This window comes from Stenella coeruleoalba (assembly GCF_951394435.1).
Source record: "Stenella coeruleoalba genome assembly, chromosome: 18".
Lineage (NCBI taxonomy): Eukaryota > Metazoa > Chordata > Mammalia > Artiodactyla > Delphinidae > Stenella > Stenella coeruleoalba.
Genome location: NC_137164.1, coordinates 21,876,873 through 21,899,049, shown reverse-complemented (window position 1 = coordinate 21,899,049; position 22,177 = coordinate 21,876,873). Strand labels below are relative to the sequence as shown.

The 22,177-nt window shown below is 36.2% G+C and overlaps 1 protein-coding gene across 3 annotated transcripts in view; it reads right to left on the bottom strand.

Moving 5' to 3' along the window:
* TSC22D1 (TSC22 domain family member 1) overlaps nt 1–22,177 on the bottom strand; it is a gene marked incomplete at its 5' end in the record, with an annotated part of 135,336 nt that overhangs the window by 88,183 nt on the left and 24,976 nt on the right. The window contains 2 exons of one of the 3 annotated variants that reach the window (XR_013824798.1): nt 13,015–14,995; nt 15,822–15,992. The exons of 1 other annotated variant lie outside the window; for it this stretch is intronic. Coding sequence is in view for 1 of the 2 variants with exons in the window: in XM_079902678.1 (XP_079758804.1) it covers nt 15,905–15,992 (88 nt within the window). Of the gene's footprint in view, nt 1–13,014; nt 15,993–22,177 lie in introns of those variants that run through there. One more of the 3 variants, XM_079902678.1, reaches the window with a different exon arrangement.

Genomic DNA, 22,177 nt, shown 5'->3' with positions numbered 1-22,177 from the left:
GGCAAAGATCATAAATTCATACAACATGTTTGAAGTGCCCTTGGGACACACAGAAAGGAAAAGAGATGCCAAGTAGGTCGTTCGATCTCTAAAGTTAGACCAGTATTATTGAACTTGAGTCATCAGTATAAAGGTAATTAGTCTTAAGAGTATGGCTAGAGACGCAAAGAACTAAGAGGTAACGACTGAGGAAACAGCCTTAGAAACTCCAATACGTAAAGTAAAGCCTGGGTAAAGAATGGGTCTGCAATACAGACTAAGAACCAGCCAGAGAGATATGAGGAAATCAGAGGAGTGAAGACTCAGAGTCCGAAAGGTCAGAGGAGGAGAATTCCATCGATCACGCTGAATGCTGAGAGCACACGTATGACAAGGTATGAAAACGGTCTGTTTGAGTCAGTGGTAAAGTCACCGATCACCTCAATAGTATTATTTCAATGAAGTTAATTTAAGAGGTAGAAACAAACTTGGAGTAGACTGAGAAGTGAGTGGCACTGAAAGAAACAGAGAGAATGTTATACAGAATGTTAAGTTTGCATACATACAGGAAGAGGTGGGGCAGTGCCTACAGTTAGATACCATTTTTTTTAAATTGGAGACACTTTAACATGTTTTTGTGCATATGAGAAAGATCTAGTTGAAAGGAAGAATTATGAAAAGGAATAAAAAAATCATCTGAGATTTTTTTTAGACATCTGAGAAAGCAGAGGTAATGTAACGTACAGCACAGGTAGAGGATAAAAAGGATGGGTGCTGCAAAGGTAAGATTCATGTCTGGCATCAGAATGAAGTCTTTCTCTTTAAAGTAGGAAGGGAGGTATCTGTTGAGAAAGCTGCATATTACTCAAGGTAAGTGTATTCTAAAACAATAAAATTTTAGTTAAATGACGGAAACACTTTTACGTTTATTTCAGTATCTGGCACATGGAAAAATGCTTTGTATAGTCTATTTAATCCTCATAACAACCCTGTGCAGTACGTATGTTTATTAGCTCCTTCACAAATGAGGAAACTGATGCGCACAGAGGTTAAACAACTTGCCCAGGGTGAATGGCAGCACTGAGTACTCAAAACCAAACACTGACTCTCTAGCCAAAGCTCAATCAGTACGCTGGACCATCTCTTGGTGGGCTTGAGACTGTCCCTGAAGCACCCATACTGTCAGTACAGATTGATGGTTTCTGGAACACTTAATATCCTAAGTCTCGTACTGCGTGGATGAAAGTTACGTTGACCCCATTATTAAATAATATGACCTTTATTTATGGCCTAGGCAGTAAGGCTTCATAAATAAGCCTAGGTAGTAAGACTTCATAAATTGACCTCTGTAATCACTACTTCACACTACTGAGAAAGAATCCCACAGGTTTGTTCTGTTTTTAGTCTTCTATTGCTTACTCTCCAGGGCTACGACAACCATGCAGCAGCATTAAAGCGGCACTGCAATTCGCCTATTTATGTGTGGATCCCCCTCACTAGATTTGGGCATCGCAAACGCTGCCTACGTCTTCCTCACTGAAATATTTGTTCAGTGCCTACTGTGTGACAGCTACTCTGCCAGGTGCAAAGAAACAGTATAAACAAGACAGACGTGATCCCTGGTCTCAGGAAGTCAGGCAATAAATCGATAAACAACATATGCTTTTAAATTGAGAAAAATACTAGGAAGGAATCAGTATCAGAGAATGGAGGTCAAGATGTAGGACTGCATGTTTAGCTACAGTGACTAGGGAAGGCATCTCTGAAAAGGAAACATTTAAGCTGAGACCTAAAAGCAGAGGAAGGGGCATTCCAGTCACTGGGAATCCCCTAAGATAGGGGATAAACAATTTAGAGACTAAATGAAATAAACCCAAGGCTGGCTGGAGAGCAGGAGTAAGGGTAAAGCTGGAGGTGAGATCATGGGCCATGATAAAGAATTTGGATTTTATAGTTTTTACAAAGAAGAGCACTGAGTATTCAGCAGGAAACAGTTACGATTTTATTTATACTTTAAAATCATTATAAATCCTATTCTATGAAGAACATAGAAGTCACGAGGTAAAACAAGGAGACCAGCGAGGCCTACTGCAACAGTTCAGGCGAGGGATGACGGCAGCCTGGAACAGAAGTTGGTAGATGGAAATGGTGAGACGTTGGACAGGTCTGAGAGAGATTTAGGAGGTAGATCTGATCTTTGAAAAAAAGAGTAAAGGCAATTCAAAGGTGAAAGGACAGTCTTTTCAAAAAACGGTGTTAGAATAAACATCCACATTGGGAAAAAGATATAATCAATCTAAACACTGGCCTTATCTCAACACAGAAGAGGAGATAGAGACGGAAAATAAGCATATGAAAAGATGCTCAATAGCATGCCATTAGGGGACTGCAAATTAAAACAGTGAGATACCACCACACAGCTATCAAAGTGGCTACAATTCAAAACACTGGCAACACCAAACGCTGGCAAGGATGTAGAACAGGAATTCTCATTTACTGCTGGTGGGAATGCAAAATGGGACAGCCACTTCGGAATACAGTTCGGTGGTTTCTTAGAAATCTAAGCATAGGCTTACCGTTTAAGATCCAGCAGTTGCACTACTAGGTATTTTCCCAAATGCACTGAAAACGTACGCCCTCAAAACACCTGCACACAAATGTTTACAGTAGCTTTCTTTACTCATAAGTGCCAAAAAGTGGAAGCCACCAAGACGTCCTTCAATAGGTGAAGGACAAACTGGCAGATCTATACCGTAATAAAAAGAAATGTGCTATCAAGCCACACAAAGATAAGGACAATCCTTAACCGCATATTGCTAAGTGAAAGAAACCAGCAGAAAAGGCTACATACTGCATGATTCCAACTATATGACATCCTGAGACGGACAAAACTACAGAGACAGTAAAAACATCAGTAGGTGCCAGGGACTGAGGTGGTGGTAAAATACCCTAATGGTGGATACATGAAATTACACATTTAGCAAAACCCATAGAACTGTTGACACAAAGAGTGAACCCGAATGTAAACTATTTAACGTATCAAAACTGGTTCAACTACAACAAACGTACCAAACTAATGCAAGATGGTAGCAAGGGAAACAAGGGAAGGGGAATTAATATAGAAACTCTCTGTACTTTCTGGTCAATTTTTCTGTAAACCTAAAACTGCTGTAAACAATAGTAACAATGTTAAAAAAAAAAAAAAGTCCCAAAACAAACAACTGGACTAACGAAAAACACATAGATTGTATATGGGAGGTGAGGAAGAGACCACTCCATGGTTTTTCACATGAGATGAACATCATGATTCTGCACTGAGATGAAGAGAAAAATAGTCCAAGGTTGGACATGTTTTTTAATTTAAGTAGTTTAATTAAACCACTTGATATCCAAGTGGATATCAAGACGAGCTTTGAGGAGGCGGCTGGGCAGGGGATAAAAATTGGGGGAGTTAAAAAAAGAAAAAGTATTAAGCCATGGGAATGGATAAAATCATCTAAGTGCAAAGGAAGAAGAGGTGAGAGGAAAAACTCAAGGACTGAGAAGGGCATTTCAGAAGGTGGGAGTGTTCAAGTACACTGAATTCTGCTAAGAGGTCAGAAGGCACAGGTAAGCATCCAGGGGATCTGGCAACAGGGAGGACCTGGGCAACTTTGATAAGAGCAGTCACAGTGGTCTGAGATGCAAAAGCCACATCGGGATAGACTGAGAAGTAAATAAAATTTGAGAAATTGTAACAATATGAGTAGACAATTCTTGGTAATAAATGTGAGTAGAGACTGCAGTAGAAGTTAGAGGGTGAAGAAAAGGTCAAGTTGGCTTCCTTTTTTTTTTTCTCTTTTTTTTCCTCTTTTGGCCACACCGCATGGCATGCGGGATCTTAGTTCCCCAACCAGGGATCGAACCCACATCCCCTGCATTGGAAGTGCAGAGTCTTAACCACGGGACTGCCATAAAGTCCCGCTTCCTTTTCTTAAGATAACATATGACAGCATAATTAGATGGTGATGGGAATGATCCAGTAGAGAGGGAAATTTGCTCACAGAAAATACTAAAGCCACAAAATCCTTGACAAGATACAACAGATAGATCCAGGCTCTAGACAACAATGGGGAAAAGCCTTTGAAAAGAAGGGTATGGGGGTAGAAGCATCTCAATATCTCCAATGCTTGGGAGATGCATGAAATTTGGTAAGTGGATGCTCAAGAGAATTAAATGAATCAAATTAAAGTAGTGAAATGCTTTTAGAAGGCATCTAGCAAAGCACCACTACGTGTAAATGTTAGGACTCAAACTAAATTGGAATTATACTTAATATCAAAGAAGACAGAAATAGTGTATAAGGCAAAATAAATTTTAAAAGGACAAAGCCAAAGAACAGAAAAGTTACAAACAAGATAGATATAAATCTAACTACATCAATATTGCTTTAAATGTAAATGGTTGAAATATACCAATTACAAGACAGAGGCTGTCAAATGGATTAAAAAAAAGAAAGACCTAACTGTATGTTGTCTATAAAAAACCCACATTAAATACAAAGATACAGGTAGATTAAAAGTAAAGGGATAAGAAAGATACTGTGATAATACTAATTAAAAGAAAGCTAGTATAGGGCTTCTCTGGTGGCGCAGTGGTTGGGAGTCTGCCTGCCGATGCAGGGGACGCAGGTCCGGGAAGATCCCACATGCCGCGGAGCGGCTGGGCCCGTGAGCCGTGGCCGCTGAGCCTGCGCGTCCGGAGCCTGTGCTCCACAACAGGAGAGGCCATGGCAGTGAGAGGCCCGCGTACCAAAAAAAAAAAAAAAAGAAAGCTAGAATAACCACATTAATTTCAGGAAAACCAGACTTCAGAACAAGGAAAAGTTATCAGGGATAAAGAGAGGCATATTACGAAACAATGAAGGAGTCAAGTCTCCATGAAGATGTAACAATCCTTAATATATGTTTGCTTAACAACAGAGCATCAATATATGTGAGCCAAAAACTGACAGAACTGAAACGAGAAACTGATGAATCCACTATAATACTTAAAAGACTTCAACACCGCTCCACCAGTAACTGATGGATCCAGCAGGCAGAAAATCTATAAAGACAGTTGAACTGAACAGCACCATCAATCAACTGGATCTGACATCTAAAGATTACTTCATCCAACAACAACAAAATATACCTTCTCAAGCTCACATGGAGAATTCACCAAGATTAAGGGCCATAAAAGACACCACAAAATTTTAAAAGAATAGAAAGCATACTAAAAGTACGCTCTCAGACACAAGGGAATTAAACTAAAATTAGTAAGATACCAAGTATTTACAGATAAATGAAAAACCCCTAATAGTTAGAAATTAAACAACACTTCTAAATGATACATTGGTTTCAAAAGTCTCAAAAGAAACTTTTAAATATTTCAAACTAAAAGAATATGAAAAAAGAATTTATCAAAATTCTGGGATACAGCAAAAACAGTGCTTAGAAGAGCGACATAAACCTAAGGCAAGTAGAAGAAAAGAAATAAAAATTAGAGAAGTCAATGAAACTGAAAACAGTAAAACAGAGAAAAATCAACAAAACCAAAGTCTGGTTATTTTATCAATAAAATTGATAAATCTCTAGCTGGGCTAACAAATAAAATGAAGGAAGACACAAACCACTAATATCACAAAGGAAAGAGGAGCCACTACTACTGATCCCATGGATATTAAAAGGACAGTAAGGAGTATTATGAACAACTCTATCTCCACAAATTTGACAACTTCGATGAAATGAACCAATTCCTTAAAAGATATAATCTACCAAAAGTTAGACAAGAAACAAACTGAAAAGGCTTATATCTATTAAAGAAACTGAATTGACAATTAATAACCTTCCCAAGCAGAAAATACAAAGCCCAGATGGTTTCACTGATGAATTCTACCAAATGTTGAATAAAATGACACCAGTTGTATACAATCTCTTTCATACTCATTCTATGAGGCAAGTCTAATATCAAAATCAGACAAGACATTACAAGAAAGGACAATTACAGACCAGTGTCTCATTAACCTTGATACAAAAATCCTTGACAAAATATCAACAAATTGAATGCAATAACATGTAAAAAGAATTATACACGGGCTTCCCTGGTGGCGCAGTGGTTAAGAATCCACCTGCCAATACAGGGGACACAGGTTCGAGCCCTGGGCCGGGAATATCCCACATGCCGCAGAGCAACTAAGCCCGTGCGCCACAAGTACTGAGCCTGCTCTCTAGAGCCCGGGTGACACAACTACTGAGCTCACGTGCCACAACTACTGAAGCCTGTGCGCCTAGAGCCCATGCTCCGCAACAAGAGAAGCCACCGCTATGAGAAGCCTGCACACCACAACGAAGAGTAGCCCCTGCTCACCGCAACCAGAAAGCCTGCGTGCAGCAACAAAGACCCAACACAGCCAAAAAAGTAATTTAATTAATTAATTTAAAAAGAAAAAAAGAATTATACACCATGGCCAAGTTCCATTTATTCTACATATGTAAAGCTGATTTAGTATTCAAAAATCAATTAGAAACATTAACAACTAAAGAAAAAACATGATCATATCAATACGTACAGAAAAAGCATTTGACAAAAGTCAACACCAATTCATGATTTAAAAAAAACCACACAAACAAAAAACCTTTGAGGAACCAGAACTAGAGGGGAACTTCCTTAATGTGATAAAGAATATCTACAAAAAACCTACAGCTAACATCATACGTATTGGTGAGAAACTAGATGCTTTCCACCCAATATCATGAACAAGACAAGCAAGTCCCCTCTTACCATTCTTATTCAACATTGTTGTGGGAAGTCCTAGCCAATGCAATAAGCAAAGGAAGTGAAAGGTATAAAGACTGAGAAGGAAAACATAAAACTGTCTTTGTTTCCAGAAGACATGACCGTGTATACGAAAGTCCCTAAAGCAAGGAAAAAATACCTGCAATTAGTAGGCAACTATAGCAAGGTTGCAAGATATAGGTAAAGTTAATTGTTTTCCTATATATCAGCAACAAACAACTGGAATTTAAAATACACCATTTGCACTAGCACCAAAAAAAAAAAAAAAATACTTAGGTATAAATCTAAGAAAATGTGTCTCTGTGAGGAAAAAGTACAAAATGCTGATGAGAAATCAAAAAGATCTAAATAAATGGAGAGTAACTGCATGTTCATAGATAGGAAGACTAAATATGGTTAGATGTCGGTTCTTCCCAACTTGGTCTTTAGATCCAATGCAATCCCAATAAAAACCCCAGCAAGTCATTTGTAGACAAACTGATTCTAAAGTCTATATGAAAAGGTAGAAGAGCTAGAATAGTAGGTACAATACTGAAGAACAAAGTTAGAAGTTTGACACCCAATTTTAAGACATACCGAAAAACTATAGTATTCAACACAGTGTAGTATCAGCAAAAGAACAGACCAATAGAATGGAATAAAGAACCCAGAAATAGATACATACAAATATAGTCAATTGATCTTTGAAAACGGAGCAAAGAAAATTCAAAGGAAAAAGGACAGTCTTTTCCTAAACACTGGCCTTTCACAAAAGTTAACTCAATGGATCACAGGCCTAAAGGTAAAACTCAAAACTGTGAAACTTCCTGAAGATAACATAGGAGAAAATTTAGGTCACCATGGGTTTGACAATGAGTTCTTAGATACTCCACTAAAAGCACAAAATAGAAAAAAGAAAAAAAATTGATGAAGTTGGCTTCATTAAAATTTAAAACTTCTGCTCTCTAAGAGACACTGTTAAGAGAATGAAGACAAGCCACAGACTAGGGGAAAATACTTGCAAAACACTTATCTGGTATAGGACTGATATCAAAAACATTCAAAAAACATTTAAAACTCAACAGAAAGAAAACTGATTTTTTAAATGGGCAAAAGATCTGAAAAGACACCTCCCTGAAGAGAATATACAGATGGAAAATAGTATCATTAGAGAACTGCAAATAAAACAGTAAGATGCAACTATACACCTATCAGTGGGACTACAATCCAAAACACTGACACCACCATACGCCTGCACGGAGATAGGACAACAGGAACTCTGGTTCATTGCTGGTGGGAAGGCAAAATAGTCCAACCACTTTGGAAGACAGCTGGGCAGTTGCTCACAAAGCTAGGCATAGGCTTTACCGTAAGATCCAGCAATTTCACTACTAGGTATTTTTCCCAATGAGTTGAAATCTGTCCTCCAAACACCTACATATAAATGTTTATAGCAACTTTGTTCATAAGTGCCAAAAATTGGAAGCAATCAAGATGTCCTTCAAAGATGAATGGCTAAACAAACTGTGGTAAAACTATATGATGGAATCCCATTCAGTAATGAAAAGAAATATGTTATCAAGTCACAAAAAGACACTGTATATCGCTAAATGAAGGAAACCAGCCTGAGAAGGCTAAAAACAAAACTACAGATTGCCGGAGGTGGGGAGGGGCGGGAAGGGAAGGATGAGTAGAGGTGGAACACCATTTGTAGGCAGGTGAAACTATTCTGTATGACACTGTAATTATGATACATGACATTATGTATATGGCAAAACCTGTAGAACTGTATGACACGAGTGAACCCTAAAGTAAACTATGGATTTCAACTAATAATGATGCATCAGTATTAGTTCATTAATTGTAACAAAATACACCACACAAGATGTCAACAATAGAGCAAACTATGGTAAGGAAAATTGTATAAATGGGGGGGGGGCAGGGGGAGGACTGCACTTTCTGGTCGATTTTTCTGTAAAACTACTCTCAAAAAATGCATATTAAATCAAAAATCCCTTTTATCTACTTTAAACACTGAGGTTCTATGTGAAATTTTCCTGAGAATATGCATTCTTTTTGGCAAAGATATTTGACAATCAATGGTGTGATACAATTCTTTAGATTTTGATAAATCTTTTAAACCCCATTTTCATTGCTTGATTATGTGCCCTTGGGCAGGCGTTGTAACCTCTGAGTTTCAGCATCTTTGTGTGTAAAATAAAAAATTACCTTTCTCATAGGTCAACCGGATCTAATGAGATAAATATATGTAAAGCACTTAGCAAAAGCTGCACAGAGTAGGCATGTAAATGGTTGTTCTTTTCCTTCTCCCTCATTTGTCCCCAAATTCTAACTCCGGTAAGGTAGAACACAACCTGTCTCAAACCAGTATTTCTCAAAGGTACGCATACCCTAAAAGTACATGCAACCATTAAATAAACACCTTGTGTCTTCCTGGAGCTCAATTTAAAATCTGGGGGGGAAAAGCTATTTAACTGGTAACTTAAAACACTGTTATACCAAAACAACGTTGCTTGAGTATTTGCACTATATTTCAAGAAGCAACATAAGACTGTGCTTTCATTAGAATTTTGGTCACACTCTCAGACTTCCAGGGCCACTGCTCCACCATCTTCAGCTGTTTGGGGTGTATCTCAAACTTCTCCACTGAAGCACTGACTTTCCTTTCTAGTTTTAATTATGTTACTAAACACAAGTTCATTTTCTTCTCAATGTCAGTGCCGTGTCAACAGTTTAGCTCCAAAGGGCCTGGCTCCTCTTAAATTACTAAGGACAACCTGAAAAATAACATTTTACATTACACAAGCCATTTAATATGGAATTTATAGTTATATGAGTCAAAATTAAGCAATAATTGAAATGAAGATGGTACTTCTTTGATTGCTTTCTCAAGGTCTTAGCTATTACCTTGAGTGAATTTTTTTCTCTTCCTCTGAACTGTGCACATTAGTCTGTACCGGCCTAATTTTTTGAAACAAAATTTTTTGTATATCACTATGTAACTCTTTTGTCCAAGAGAATCTCGTAAAATTAAGCACCTGACTGGCTAAATACGTAAGGATAAACAAAATGGTATGAGTCACAGGGCTAAACACAAGCTGAGCGTGTACTGTGTTGGTTCAGTGTCACACGTTAAGAAGAATAAACTGAAGCATGTTCAGAGACTGACAAAACTCTTAAGGATTTCAAAACCATGCTACATGAATAAGAGCAAAAAAAAAATGGAGGTGTGCTTACTCTGTTGGGGGGGCGGGAAACTTGCGCTTGGAATTGATGGAGTATAACAGCCATCTTAAGATACCTGAAGACTATCATATGTGAAGGGCATCGACTCGCTCTACGTTGCCCAGCCCAGAACTAGGACTAACATGATGAGGCAATACTCTACGTTGCCCAGAACTAGGACTAACATGATGAGGCAATAAAGTACAGTTCAGTACAGATCTCTGAGCCTGGAGTCAAGAGACTTGAATCCTACAGCAGACCTTTAATAAACTATGTGATATTAGAAATACATGTATTGTTCCCAGATATCAATTATCTTGTATGTAAAATTTTACATACTTTATTTTACAGATAAGGATGCTAATCTAGCTAATTTCTAAGGTAATTTTCAAATAAAAAATGACATGGAAGCATATTCTGGGTCAACTTCTTACCATCAGAGCATCCCTGAACATGGAATCAGCTACCTCACTGATGTAGTGAGTGCTGTCACTAGATCACAGCAATATGATCATTTGCTCTGCATAAAGGCAAATGCAGAACAGACAGCAAACTATCTTAAATAAAAGCCAAATGTCCACGAGCTGATGTCCTTATAAAAAGAATCAAAAAGATAGGATGGAAGGTTACTCTGTTTTCTATACTGCCATCTATTGAGTAAATTATACTAGTAATTCTAGAAAAAAATTCTAAATCATTTTTTTAGCTCACCTGTACTGAATACTGCATTTTCCTTTGTTTCTAGATATACTACATATTATGCTAACACTTGATTCTTTGAACCTATTTAATATACCTTACAGAACAACAGTATAACTTTCTTGTCTGAACAACTTTATATACTAGCCAACAATATTATTTCTTAATCCTTAATATAACAGATTCCCGAATTACAGTGTAAGTGAATGTTTATAAAACTCTAATTTCTCAAACCGAAGTTAAAATTCCTCAGTACAGCTACTGTTTTCTAAATTCTAGGTTTCATTGAACAAAAACAGGCAGACACAGCAAACATGAAGCCAGGCAATAACCTCAAGGAATCTGTACTCAACTTTCCATTCGAAGTACAATATTTTAACAGTTCTCAGGGCTTAAGAAATACTAAATTAAACATTACGAGAGCAAGGGTAGGAGATGCCATGGGATATATTCAGGCCAGGTACCAAAAGGGTACAACGTCTGCAGATATTTGTTTCTAAATGCACTCCAAAGTCATGCAAAAACAAATCTGTGGTTTATCCATTGCTCTTCTCTGAGATTCTTAAGAAAAATTATCTTCCTAATTCTACATCTGTCTGAAAATCAAAGGATATCTGTTGTAGTTTACTTTATCATCAGACATTGCACTGAACACATTTTGAACACTTTTTCTACCTATGCCATACCTTACCTCTTGAGTAGAGATCCCTTTGATCGTAATTCCTGAAAACTCCGATGCGCCCTTCATAGTTCCCTAGCGTTTTTTTACTGCAGTGATCTTATTACCTTAGATGTACATTTAGTGGGAAAAAACTTTAAAGAGCACCTATGTGCTTATTTTGGAAACACAAATCTTTCACATTTCAGGACTGCGTTAATGTGAATTTTTTTAAATGGGAAATAAAAATACCTGAATTTTAAAAAATCAAGAAATCACTTAGACATCTAGGCACTGACATTTTGCTCAATTGTTTCAATACAGCAAATACAGTAAGATCTGTGCACATATTTAACAATAAGCTACAAGGTCAGTACTTTGCAGTCACACTGCTTACGTTACCGTTACCTTTTTTAAAACAGAAGCTATGTTAAAATAAAACTGTTTCCTCACTAAAGAACAAAACAAAACTTTTTCCTATAGCTAATCCCATGAATCATGGTGAAACAATAAGCCTACGTTCTTACACCTCGGAGATAAAGCCATGTTCAACATTCTGTAATGTTTTTATTTTGAAGCTATTGACAGTGTAGGGAAAAGTCCCTGTAATGAAAATTATTTAAAACTCTCATTTCACCATTATTTTTACAATATGTTTGAAATTTCCAGTGCAAGATTTTTATTTAACCCCCCAACCCTACCCTTCTATACACATATAGGTAAGACTTATAAATTTTTTTGTATTCAAGGAAAATACAGCCTTCCATCTTCCATAGAAATACATTATGTCTGTAAACCTTTTAATAGCTTTAAATCTAAAAGCAAAATTTTATCCACACAATCTTTACTCATCTTTCCCAAACTTACCAGACTAATAAAGCCAAGAATTTTAGCTCCTCTCCCGCCACCACCCCCCACAAATATAGTAGCTATTCTAAATCATAATTTCCTTTTATAATTCTCATTTTTCAGAGCATAATTTCTTCAGGGAGCCAAATTCTTTCATTTTAATCCGCAAATTGTCATTAATCAAACTTTTATTTCTTGCCTAGGACCCTATCATAATGTTCATTTTTAATTTTAGGAGTCCACTTCTTATGAGTTTTCTTCAAATCAAAAGGGAAATCTCCTCTTGCTTCTAGCAGACTCTGCATAGGAAAGGTAAATTGTTCCAGTGGCTTTGATTAAGTTTATGTAGATATAAAGACAAGAATCATTAAAACCCAATGTTATCCTTTTCCATGTTGTTTTGATAAGGTTAAAAGCAAGAGACTCTAAGATTTCCCCTCCTACAATTATTTGTTCAAGGAGAACATTAAAATATAAAACATTTTCTTCTCCTATTAACAGCACCCACAAATTGGGTAGCTCTCCAATCAGCCGTTATTTTCAAATATTCTTTTTCTGAATAGAGGAACTGTCTTTTGTATGCTATTTTGTGAGGGTCTTTGTTTATCAAGATCTCACTTTAAAAGATGTGACCATATTACTCCTGGTATTTATGATATTAGCTCAAGAGTTTTAATGGTTTGCAAAACTGGCATATAAAAACGGCATCTAAAACAATCCAATTCTGGAAACAAAGCTAAGATGAAGCTAATCAGGAAAATGCAAAAATAGACTAAATAAATCACCTATTTCCTACATTTGGCACTGGGTGACCCAAGGAGAATCATTTTAATTCAACAGTTTAAAATAATTTTTTTTCTCAAAAGAGTTCAACATATACAAGGATAGGATATATACTCAGAAATACTTAGAAGAAGACACATAAAATTAAAATACACTTAAAAATACTGTTGTAGTTTCCATTTTCTACTCCTGAAAGAAAAATAAGCCATTTATCAGTAAGTGCATTTTTTTATGGAGAAAATATTTATTAGTTTTTCAAATGATCACATAATACAAATATTACACAATTAGTCATTCTAGAAAAAAAATTAGCTTATAGTAATATCCATAAAATAAACACTGAAAAATATAGGATTGCATATTGTGACACGAAATATTTAAAAATCTGAAAGGAAAATGTATCAAAATAAAAGTTTAAACACATCAGTTCACATTAATATACATCAAGTTTCACTTTTAAATAGTTTTTAGTGGCATGAGATGAATAGAAATGCACTTCATTTCTTTTGCACACTTTAAGGAACAAAGCTAAAATTTAATCAAAGCATGAGATTAATGGGATTAAGAGTTTAAATCACTTCTTCAAAACTGAAACAAAAGGCTAATAACCTCACAGGCCATAAACTCGTTTGTACTGTGGTTCAAAGAGTTCAACTAAATTTCCAAGCGAATCTCACTTTCAGTTCCCTGAGTTCTTTCTAAAATGTTGAGTAGTTGTTTTTTAATTTATATGTGTTTGTAACAACTATCGTACTAACTTTTAACAGAAACAAATCAAGAGTAAAAAGCTGTAATTGTTTATGGGAATTCAGAGCTCTCTAGGGAAATTTTAGTTCAAATTGATCTTTTAAACTTACTTTTAAGTACTGTACATACAAAAGTTTATTTATAATAAATGAGGGGAAAACAGGCCTCACAAATAGCCGAGAAGACTGAAGGCCAGGTTATAATCTAGCAAATGTGGGTTTCCAAAACCTTTAAGATTCCTAAGACATTTAGATGCTTCCATATTATTATCTCTAGAATTTCTATTCTTAAAATTTATACCAAATAAAACAAACTGGCAGCATTGCATAACTTTTAAAAACTTCTTTAACAGCTTTCGACTGACCAGTTAAATAGATACCAAAAAGAGAAATAAAACATTTTGATCACTACCGCCATCAATTTATCGATAAGTTTGGATAACTATCTTGCAACACTTATTCACACATAGAGGCTTATCCTACTACTACTAATCGCTTTTGCTCTATAAAATACCTCTTTTTTTTCAGTTATCATTCAACTTTAGAACGCCTGCAATGCAGAACGATACCTCAAGTTTAACAGGTATTTACTACTTTAGAAGACTGAACTCAAAGACGTCTCTACTCCTATGCTGGAATCTTTGTTGATTTGACAAATAAGAATAAGGTCCAAGACTAGAAAAAGTTTAAAAAGTGCATCCTAATATTAAAAGTAATTTGGGAATAATTAAGAAGTTCACCCTTTATATTTCCTAGTTCCTTTCAGTGTCAGGCAACAAAAGACAGTTTCATTACGATTTTTGGATCTCCCAGACTACTAAAAAATAAAAAGTCTGCCTGCTTCATTAAGGTGATTTTCAATCCCACAAATCTTTTAAGTGAAACAGATACAGAGAGCTGCTTTTTAAAGAAAGGTGTCTCTCATGCTTCCTCTATTTCAGTCTTCTGAATAAAAAGGAATTATTTTCATGGCCATGTAAAATTCCAATCTGAAAAAATTACGTCATTATTTGAGCCTTTCCGTTTCCAGACCAAGAGTACACCAGAGTAAATCTTAAAGTTTATCAATGGCAAGATCAGGTGGCTCTCTCATCCTTGTGTCTTCTAGATATAATGCGTGGCTCCGTTCACCACTGCCTTCCAAACTGCAGCTGCTGCATGTGTGACAGATATCATCCATGAAGGCTCTGCTAGAAGAGTTCCTTTTGCTGAAGTATGATGTTTACCAGTTGAAAGAAATCTGGGCAATTAGAGAACAAATAAACCGGTCTCCCATTATCAAGATACCTGGAGTCACAGAAGGGATCCACCAAGGAGAAATGAAAACCTGCCAAAGGCACCAACTTCACGTTCTACCCACTGCAGGTGATAAGAACTTCCTGGAATCAAATCCTACCCTTGGCATCAAAGAAACTAAGAGAAAACCATCTTAATGCCATGGGGAAAATCTAGGAAAAGGCTCTTTTGCCTTGTTATATCCTGAAACTCATATTCATTCGTATGTATCTTATTAAAGAATGAAGCCTAGACTTGACAGTAAAACCGTAATGGTACTATCATTGCATCTTGTTTAAAGATCTACTTAATTTGAAGTCCTGAAGTTTGAGGTAGGAAAAAGACCAAAAAGTTCTCACTAACATGGTAGGATAACACCTGGACATCAGACTGTGTAAATTAGGAGAATTCAGATGCCCAGCTTGCCCAAAGACGAAATAAAGAAACTTCTTAAATACTGGAATATAAAAGAGCACTTAGTACACTAATACCAGTAAAGGCTAAAATGGGCAAATATTTCCTTTTAAAAATTCCTGTGGACTACACAGGCATTCACCAAATCAAGTACCCCCAAATCACCCACTGCTTTAGTTATCTGGAGAGAAAATTAAAATAAATTTTAGGTCTCTTTTCTGGAACGGGCACTAGTTAGCATTCTTAGAAAAACAAACAGATTGCAGCCCCACTTGGTTCTTCTATGAACCCAAGGAGTTTAACAGTAGAATTAAATGGGCAATGGAAGGACACTCCAGTCTATAAATAAACCCAAGTAAATAATGGAAAGCACCCACTTGTTTATTATCCTTTCCCAACTCTCTCCAGAAGCTGGATATTCTGCCTCCAAGGGTTCAGTGGAGAAAGTGGACCCCTGACGTCAAAAGCTCTCCGTGGTCTTGGCTGTATCTGTGGTTCTAGGATCACTCCTTGCACCTCTGGTAGGAGAGAAGCACTGAAATAGAGAGCTGAATATAGATTTAAGAAAAAATTCTTATTAAGAAATTACATTCTCTGGTCATTTGAGCTTGTAATGACTTATCCTCAGGATAAAAAGGAGCTACATTTGGGCATACTTTCCTTAGTGCCTTCTTAATTTGAATTTTAGAAGTCTGTCACCACAAATGATTCATTCCTCAGTCACTATTAAGAAGGGACCTATCTTGGTCTAAGCCGTAACATGTTCTGGGACAAACCACCCAACTTCAAGTGGAAGACCAAATCCAAAAATGATCAATTAGGACTGGAAAACAAGATCAGTTGTCTTAAAGGGACAGGGAAAGGCACTCGACCTCAGATATATCAAGGAAGTCCCAATTAACTCTTCTGTCAAAGAGAAGAAGACGGATTGCAAAGTAGAAACAGAATAATCAAGCATATTAACGGGAATACCACTAAACCTTGGGAATTGTCTAAGAAGCTGGATTTGTTCTCAGTTTTTAAGTTTTCAGTAATTTAAAGAGTTAATCAGACTACAGTCCCATATTATAGCAATATAAAACGAAACCTGAATTTTATCAAGCTATGACTACTGTCACTGAAAAAGATTTATTCTTCAAGCACTCATATTTAAAAGCGGGAGGGCAGAATTGCGGATACAGGCAATACAGACTAAAAATCTTTTTTCAAACACATGATCATTTGGTTTGGGGTCAAGAAGGACCAGGAAATAATCATTAATGGCTACAATGCAGAAATTTAAGCAGTAAGATATACCCAAATAACAGATGATGATAAAGATACTGGAAAATAGTTTACTTTATTATAGAGATTAGGTAACTAAGAGAAGGAAGTTCAAAGGACACAGCATCTCAGCAAGGAAAAGCTGAAAGGAGAATAAGACAGACAGATAGGTATTTAAAGTTACAGGGACTGCAGGATAAATTTTAACCGTAGAAAACAGATCAATTATACTTTGTGGTACAGAGTGATACATGAGTATTAAATTTCAGATCTCACTCTAAACAGAAGGGTGCTGCGTATTCCTGCTGGATGGAACACAGGCAGTCACACTATGCGACTTCAGGGACATGTTATATTTGGGGATAAATTAAGAAAAAATGCTATCAAATAATGTCTCTCTCACACCAACTGGTCATCACAAGGGTTCCTTACCTGTTAGTGGAACGAGGATTGTGCTCTCCTGTTCTCTATCAATCAACCAACAAAGGTTATAGTCTCAGCACTAAGAAGGTGGCAACCAACCAAAGTTAGTTTTTAATGCCTCCATTTCCTCCTGGCTCTGCCGGCCAGTTTGGAAATATGCCAGCAGCTGAAAAGGAATGGTTATTCCATTACCTAACAACAGTTAGACTAAATGTTGTTTTTTTTTTTAAAGCCTGAAGATGAAGGAATGAGCTAATAACCCTTCCGTACTTTAGGAATATATTCAAGTCTCTACAAGTGAATAATGTAAACAGTTTGGACTAAGAAAAGAAAACCTACAAATTTAACCATCAAATCTGTAATTTCCAGAATTTAAGCAAAGAAATGAAAAAACAAATCTAAAGAAGGCAAGGGGGTGAAACTGCCATCCAACATGAGGTACCAAACAAATAACTACAAAAGCTATGAGCCTACGTGGAGCTATTTTCCACTGTAAGTTTCCAACAGATTTTAAATCCTGAAGTCTTTAAACAGTATTCTGCAGTAGAATCACATTGAGTAGGAACATGAGGGACGGCAAGAGGAAAGGAGCACAAAAAAGAAAAAGATCTGAATACTGAATGTCTCAAGAAATACAATCGAACTAGGTACTTGCAAGGGTCCCAAACTCACAAATCGAAGAGCAGAGTATTCCACAGCTGGAGTTCTTAAGAGGTGGCTTTTTAACAGATGAGCTTAAAATTGATACATCAGAGCTATTTTACTTATTTTCATTGGACCTATACAGTGGAAACAGGTGCTACAAAAGTGCTTTTAAAATTATTAAACAATCATCCTCCAGCCTTTTCTAATCAATTTTCTTGACAAATCATTCTTTTTCATATCTAATAATATTGCAATATAAACCGTGAAAATTATTAAAGACTCCCAAATGAACGAGATCTAAGTAAAACTTAACTACTTTGATTAAGATACAGTTTAAAATATATTCAGAAACTATAAACAAGATATGATTTTCCAAATTTCCCAGTTTTCCTTCATTTCTTAAACACTAATTAGTAACAACATATCTGATTGAAAATACAGGCAAAAGGGGAGCATTCCATTATGGAACAGAATTATTTGGTAATTTAAGTTCAGAAGCCCACTTCACTTTGAAAATGAAAAACAACTCCCAAGAAATCGTATCTTGCTCAGATTAATAATGGTCTAAGTTTACAATTTCTCCTTCAGTAGGAGCTCCAAACCCTTGACTTATTTACCAGACCCCACAGAGTATATAAATTAAAAATGCAACAAACTTAGATTTAAAAAAAAAAAAAAAGTCCTTAGGTTAGGTTATAGGGTAAGTTAAATATGAGAGTTGGCTGAAGAAATAATAGATCCACTTATAAACTTCTCCCAAGTCAGATTACTTTCAGGATATAACTTCTCTGCTCTGCCTGAAGTATGCCAAAACTTGTGGATTCAACATATTCATACTCAAAAAAAAAATTAAACAAATTTCCCTAAATAGAAATTATTTTGAATCATTGAGGACAGCTGCATCTCTCTTGCTTCAGGAGTTAATAATCTATGAAGACTGTGGATTAGATAGTGTATCATATCACTTATGTAGAAAAATGTAAAGGCACTTTCAAAATGAGATCATTATTCAAACAAGAAAGGACAGCCTTTGCAAGACTACTACTGATGGAGGCTCACAAGAATGACATAGTAGGACCTACCCTAATTCTGTTTCAGTATACAGCATTCTTCTATGTGATGTTTCAAGAGGGAAAAAAGAAATTACTCCACTGCAGGGCTTGCATTTCAACCACTAAAGAAGAAATTCCAAACCAAAGCTAATAAAATCAGCAATGCTGAAATGCCACAAAGGAACTCAAACAAGGTGTTAGAAGGTCTATTCATCTACGATTTTAATATTTTCCATTAATACTTAAAAGTTTAAAGATTCTTACTGAAAATCAAGTCACATTCAAATCAGAAACAATCTAAGTATTTTATATATAAATACCACTCTGAGAAATTCTCCCAAAATGTACAAACTAGACTATTTGCAATATTTGTTCTCAATACTAAATTACTAAATGAGCATATACTGTTTATTACTTTTAAGCGTTTCTAATATCAATGAAAGAGGGAAAGCTACACCTGATCATTTTTAAGCAATGAAATTGAAGGTAACACATTTCTACAAAGACTATGATTTCTATTCACTTGTGTTATAGAAGACCAATCTGAAGTCGGAATTATTAAGTTATAGATTTACAGATTATTTATAAAACAAAACATTCTACTACTCTAAACTGGGAGCAGGACACAGTAATATCTTTTTCTTATTCACCTTTTATCATTCACTGTTACTAGTTGTAAGGCACTTCTAAAAAGAATAAGAATTTCCCACAAATCCCTCCCAGTGTCCAGATCAGCCCCAGATGGCATTAAGAAGAAAATGAAAGAACATCCTTAAGAGAAGCAGTGAGTCTTTGCATCTCCAGCCCCTACACTATACACCGAATTAAATAAATTCAGTAAACATTTTACAAATGAACGAAGTCTACCGGTCAAGAAACAAAAAGTAAGCAGAATTTTGTCAAGTGGCTGGTATCTAAAGTTAAACTTTCTTATCCTAAAGGAAATAAAAACTATTGAAAGTGTATTAGTTCCCTGGATTCTCTTTTGGGGCTCATCAGCTTCTAGGATTAATTTCTAAATATGATCAGCAGAAACGTCAAAGGTATTATCCTGAGGTGACACAAATTTTAGCTAAATTACAACACCCGTTATAGATTTTCTAATGTTCTTTTCCAGACCTAAAATTAGTAAAAAAAAACAAAACAAAAAACCAAACCGGATATTGCCAGAACACCCAATTTCAATTTTTCAATTTTAAAAAGTGAGAGATCGTGTCAAAAAGCAGACAGACAAACAAAGCCCAGCTTGCTCAGAATTAGTTAGCCACGGTATTGTACTGACTCTGGAGGAAAAGGCTCTATCTAAACCAGAACCTTGTATATATTGTCAAATGGGATACACCTTATAAACACTAAAATAAGGAAGAAAGCCTGGAACTTTAAGGAATGCACAGCATGGAAAGCAATTACCTAACAGAGAAGAAAGTTGTAATGAAAGTGAAAAACCCTATTAGATTGTTTTAAGAAATCAATATCTAACCAAATTCCAAGATTTACCAATATATTTTCTCTTCATCCTTTTGGAAAAGATACTATCCCGAAATGTTATTGGGATTCAAGTTACTCCACTAGGTTTAAATGTCAAGTGTTTGTTCAAAGATAGAAAAGAAAAAAATAGCTAATCCTGGGCTTCCCTGGTGGCACAGTGGTTGAGAGTCTGCCTGCCGATGCAGGGGACACGGGTTCGTGCCCCAGTCCGGGAAGATCCCACACGCCGCGGAGCGGCTGTACCCGTGAGCCATGGCCGCTGAGCCTGCGCATCCGGAGCCTGTGCTCCGCAAGGGGAGAGGCCACAACAGTGAGAGGCCACAACAGTGAGAGGCCCGCATACCACAAAAAAAAAAAAAAAAAATAGCTAATCCAATTATGTCCTCATGTTCCACTGACTATAAGATGAGGAAGTAAAACAGGTAATAAAAAGAAAATGCACAATACATTTTTAGAGTAGTTAATGCTCTATAGAATAAAAGATAAAAGGCAATCATAAAAATATATACCGACTATAAAAAGAATTCAGAATCAAGTTGCCTTTAAAAAGGCAACTTCAGGGTCAAGATGACTAAACACAGAAACATTTAAATTGACCACTGCCTCCTTTGAATGAAAAAGGCTCTGTTCTTTGAAACAAAGAAAACCTTAGTGAACATAATTTTATGTTAAAATTAGTGGAAGTATTTTGAGAAACAGTATTTACATAGTCTTAAAATATCTCCCCAAAGACACTTATCATTTACAAAGGGAAAAAGAGTAAATCAACAGTGTAGACACCTGGCAGTCACCTCCTTAACCAAATCATCTTTTATCGCCACCAGTAATGGGACAAATCGATATCATGTAACTCCTGATATAATGTACTGACACAGACATAACATCATTTCAGTGGAATCTTTTTCCAAAAATATATAATTCTCAATCTGACCAAGAGAGAACATCAGACACACAAGTTCAGCAATATTCAAACTAGCTAGTACTCTTCAAAATTGTCAAGGTTACAAAAGGCAAAGAGAATGAAGAACTAGCCCAGATTGAAGGAGACTAAAGAGACATGACAATTAAGTACACTGTAAAATTCTAGATAGGATCCTGGACCAAAAAAGGGTGATTTAATGGACAATGGTCAAAATGCAAATAAGCTTACAGATTGGTTAGTATTAATGTTAACTCCTGATTTCTATATTTCTTCTATGAATATTAGGAAAAGTTGGGTGAAGGTATACGGGGACTCTATGTACTATTTTCGCAACGTTAAGTCTAAATTTATTTTAAAATAAAGTTAAAAATATAAAACAAAAGGTTCTGAATATGTGACATACCTATGGAATGTTCACTGAGAAGAAATATAAATCTACAATTTTTATTGATAGAAAGTTCACTCCGATCTTTCTTTAAAAACTAATTCTAGTGGAAATGACAGCATTATGTTCTGTACTAATATCAGAAAAGTAATCAGATGGTGACAGTCTTGCTTATGCTTTTGTTTTTGCGGTACGCGGGCCTCTCACTGTTGTGGCCTCTCCTGTTGCGGAGCACAGGCTCCGGACACGCAGGCTCAGCGGTCATGGCTCACGGGCCCAGCCGCTCCGCGGCATGTGGAATCTTCCCGGACCGGGGCACGAACCCGTGTCCCCTGCATCGGCAGGCGGACTCTCAACCACTGCGCCACCAGGGAAGCCCTTGCTTATGCTTTTTAATTTCTTTGATAAATAGTTCTCTATACAGAGAACTTTGATTCAGAAGAAAGTATGAGAGATCAAAAAATATCTTCTCTCCTACAAAGAGAAAAACTGAATTATGTTTATGTTAAACTAGAGTGGAAATTAACTTTAGACTAAAGCAAACATATAATAGAG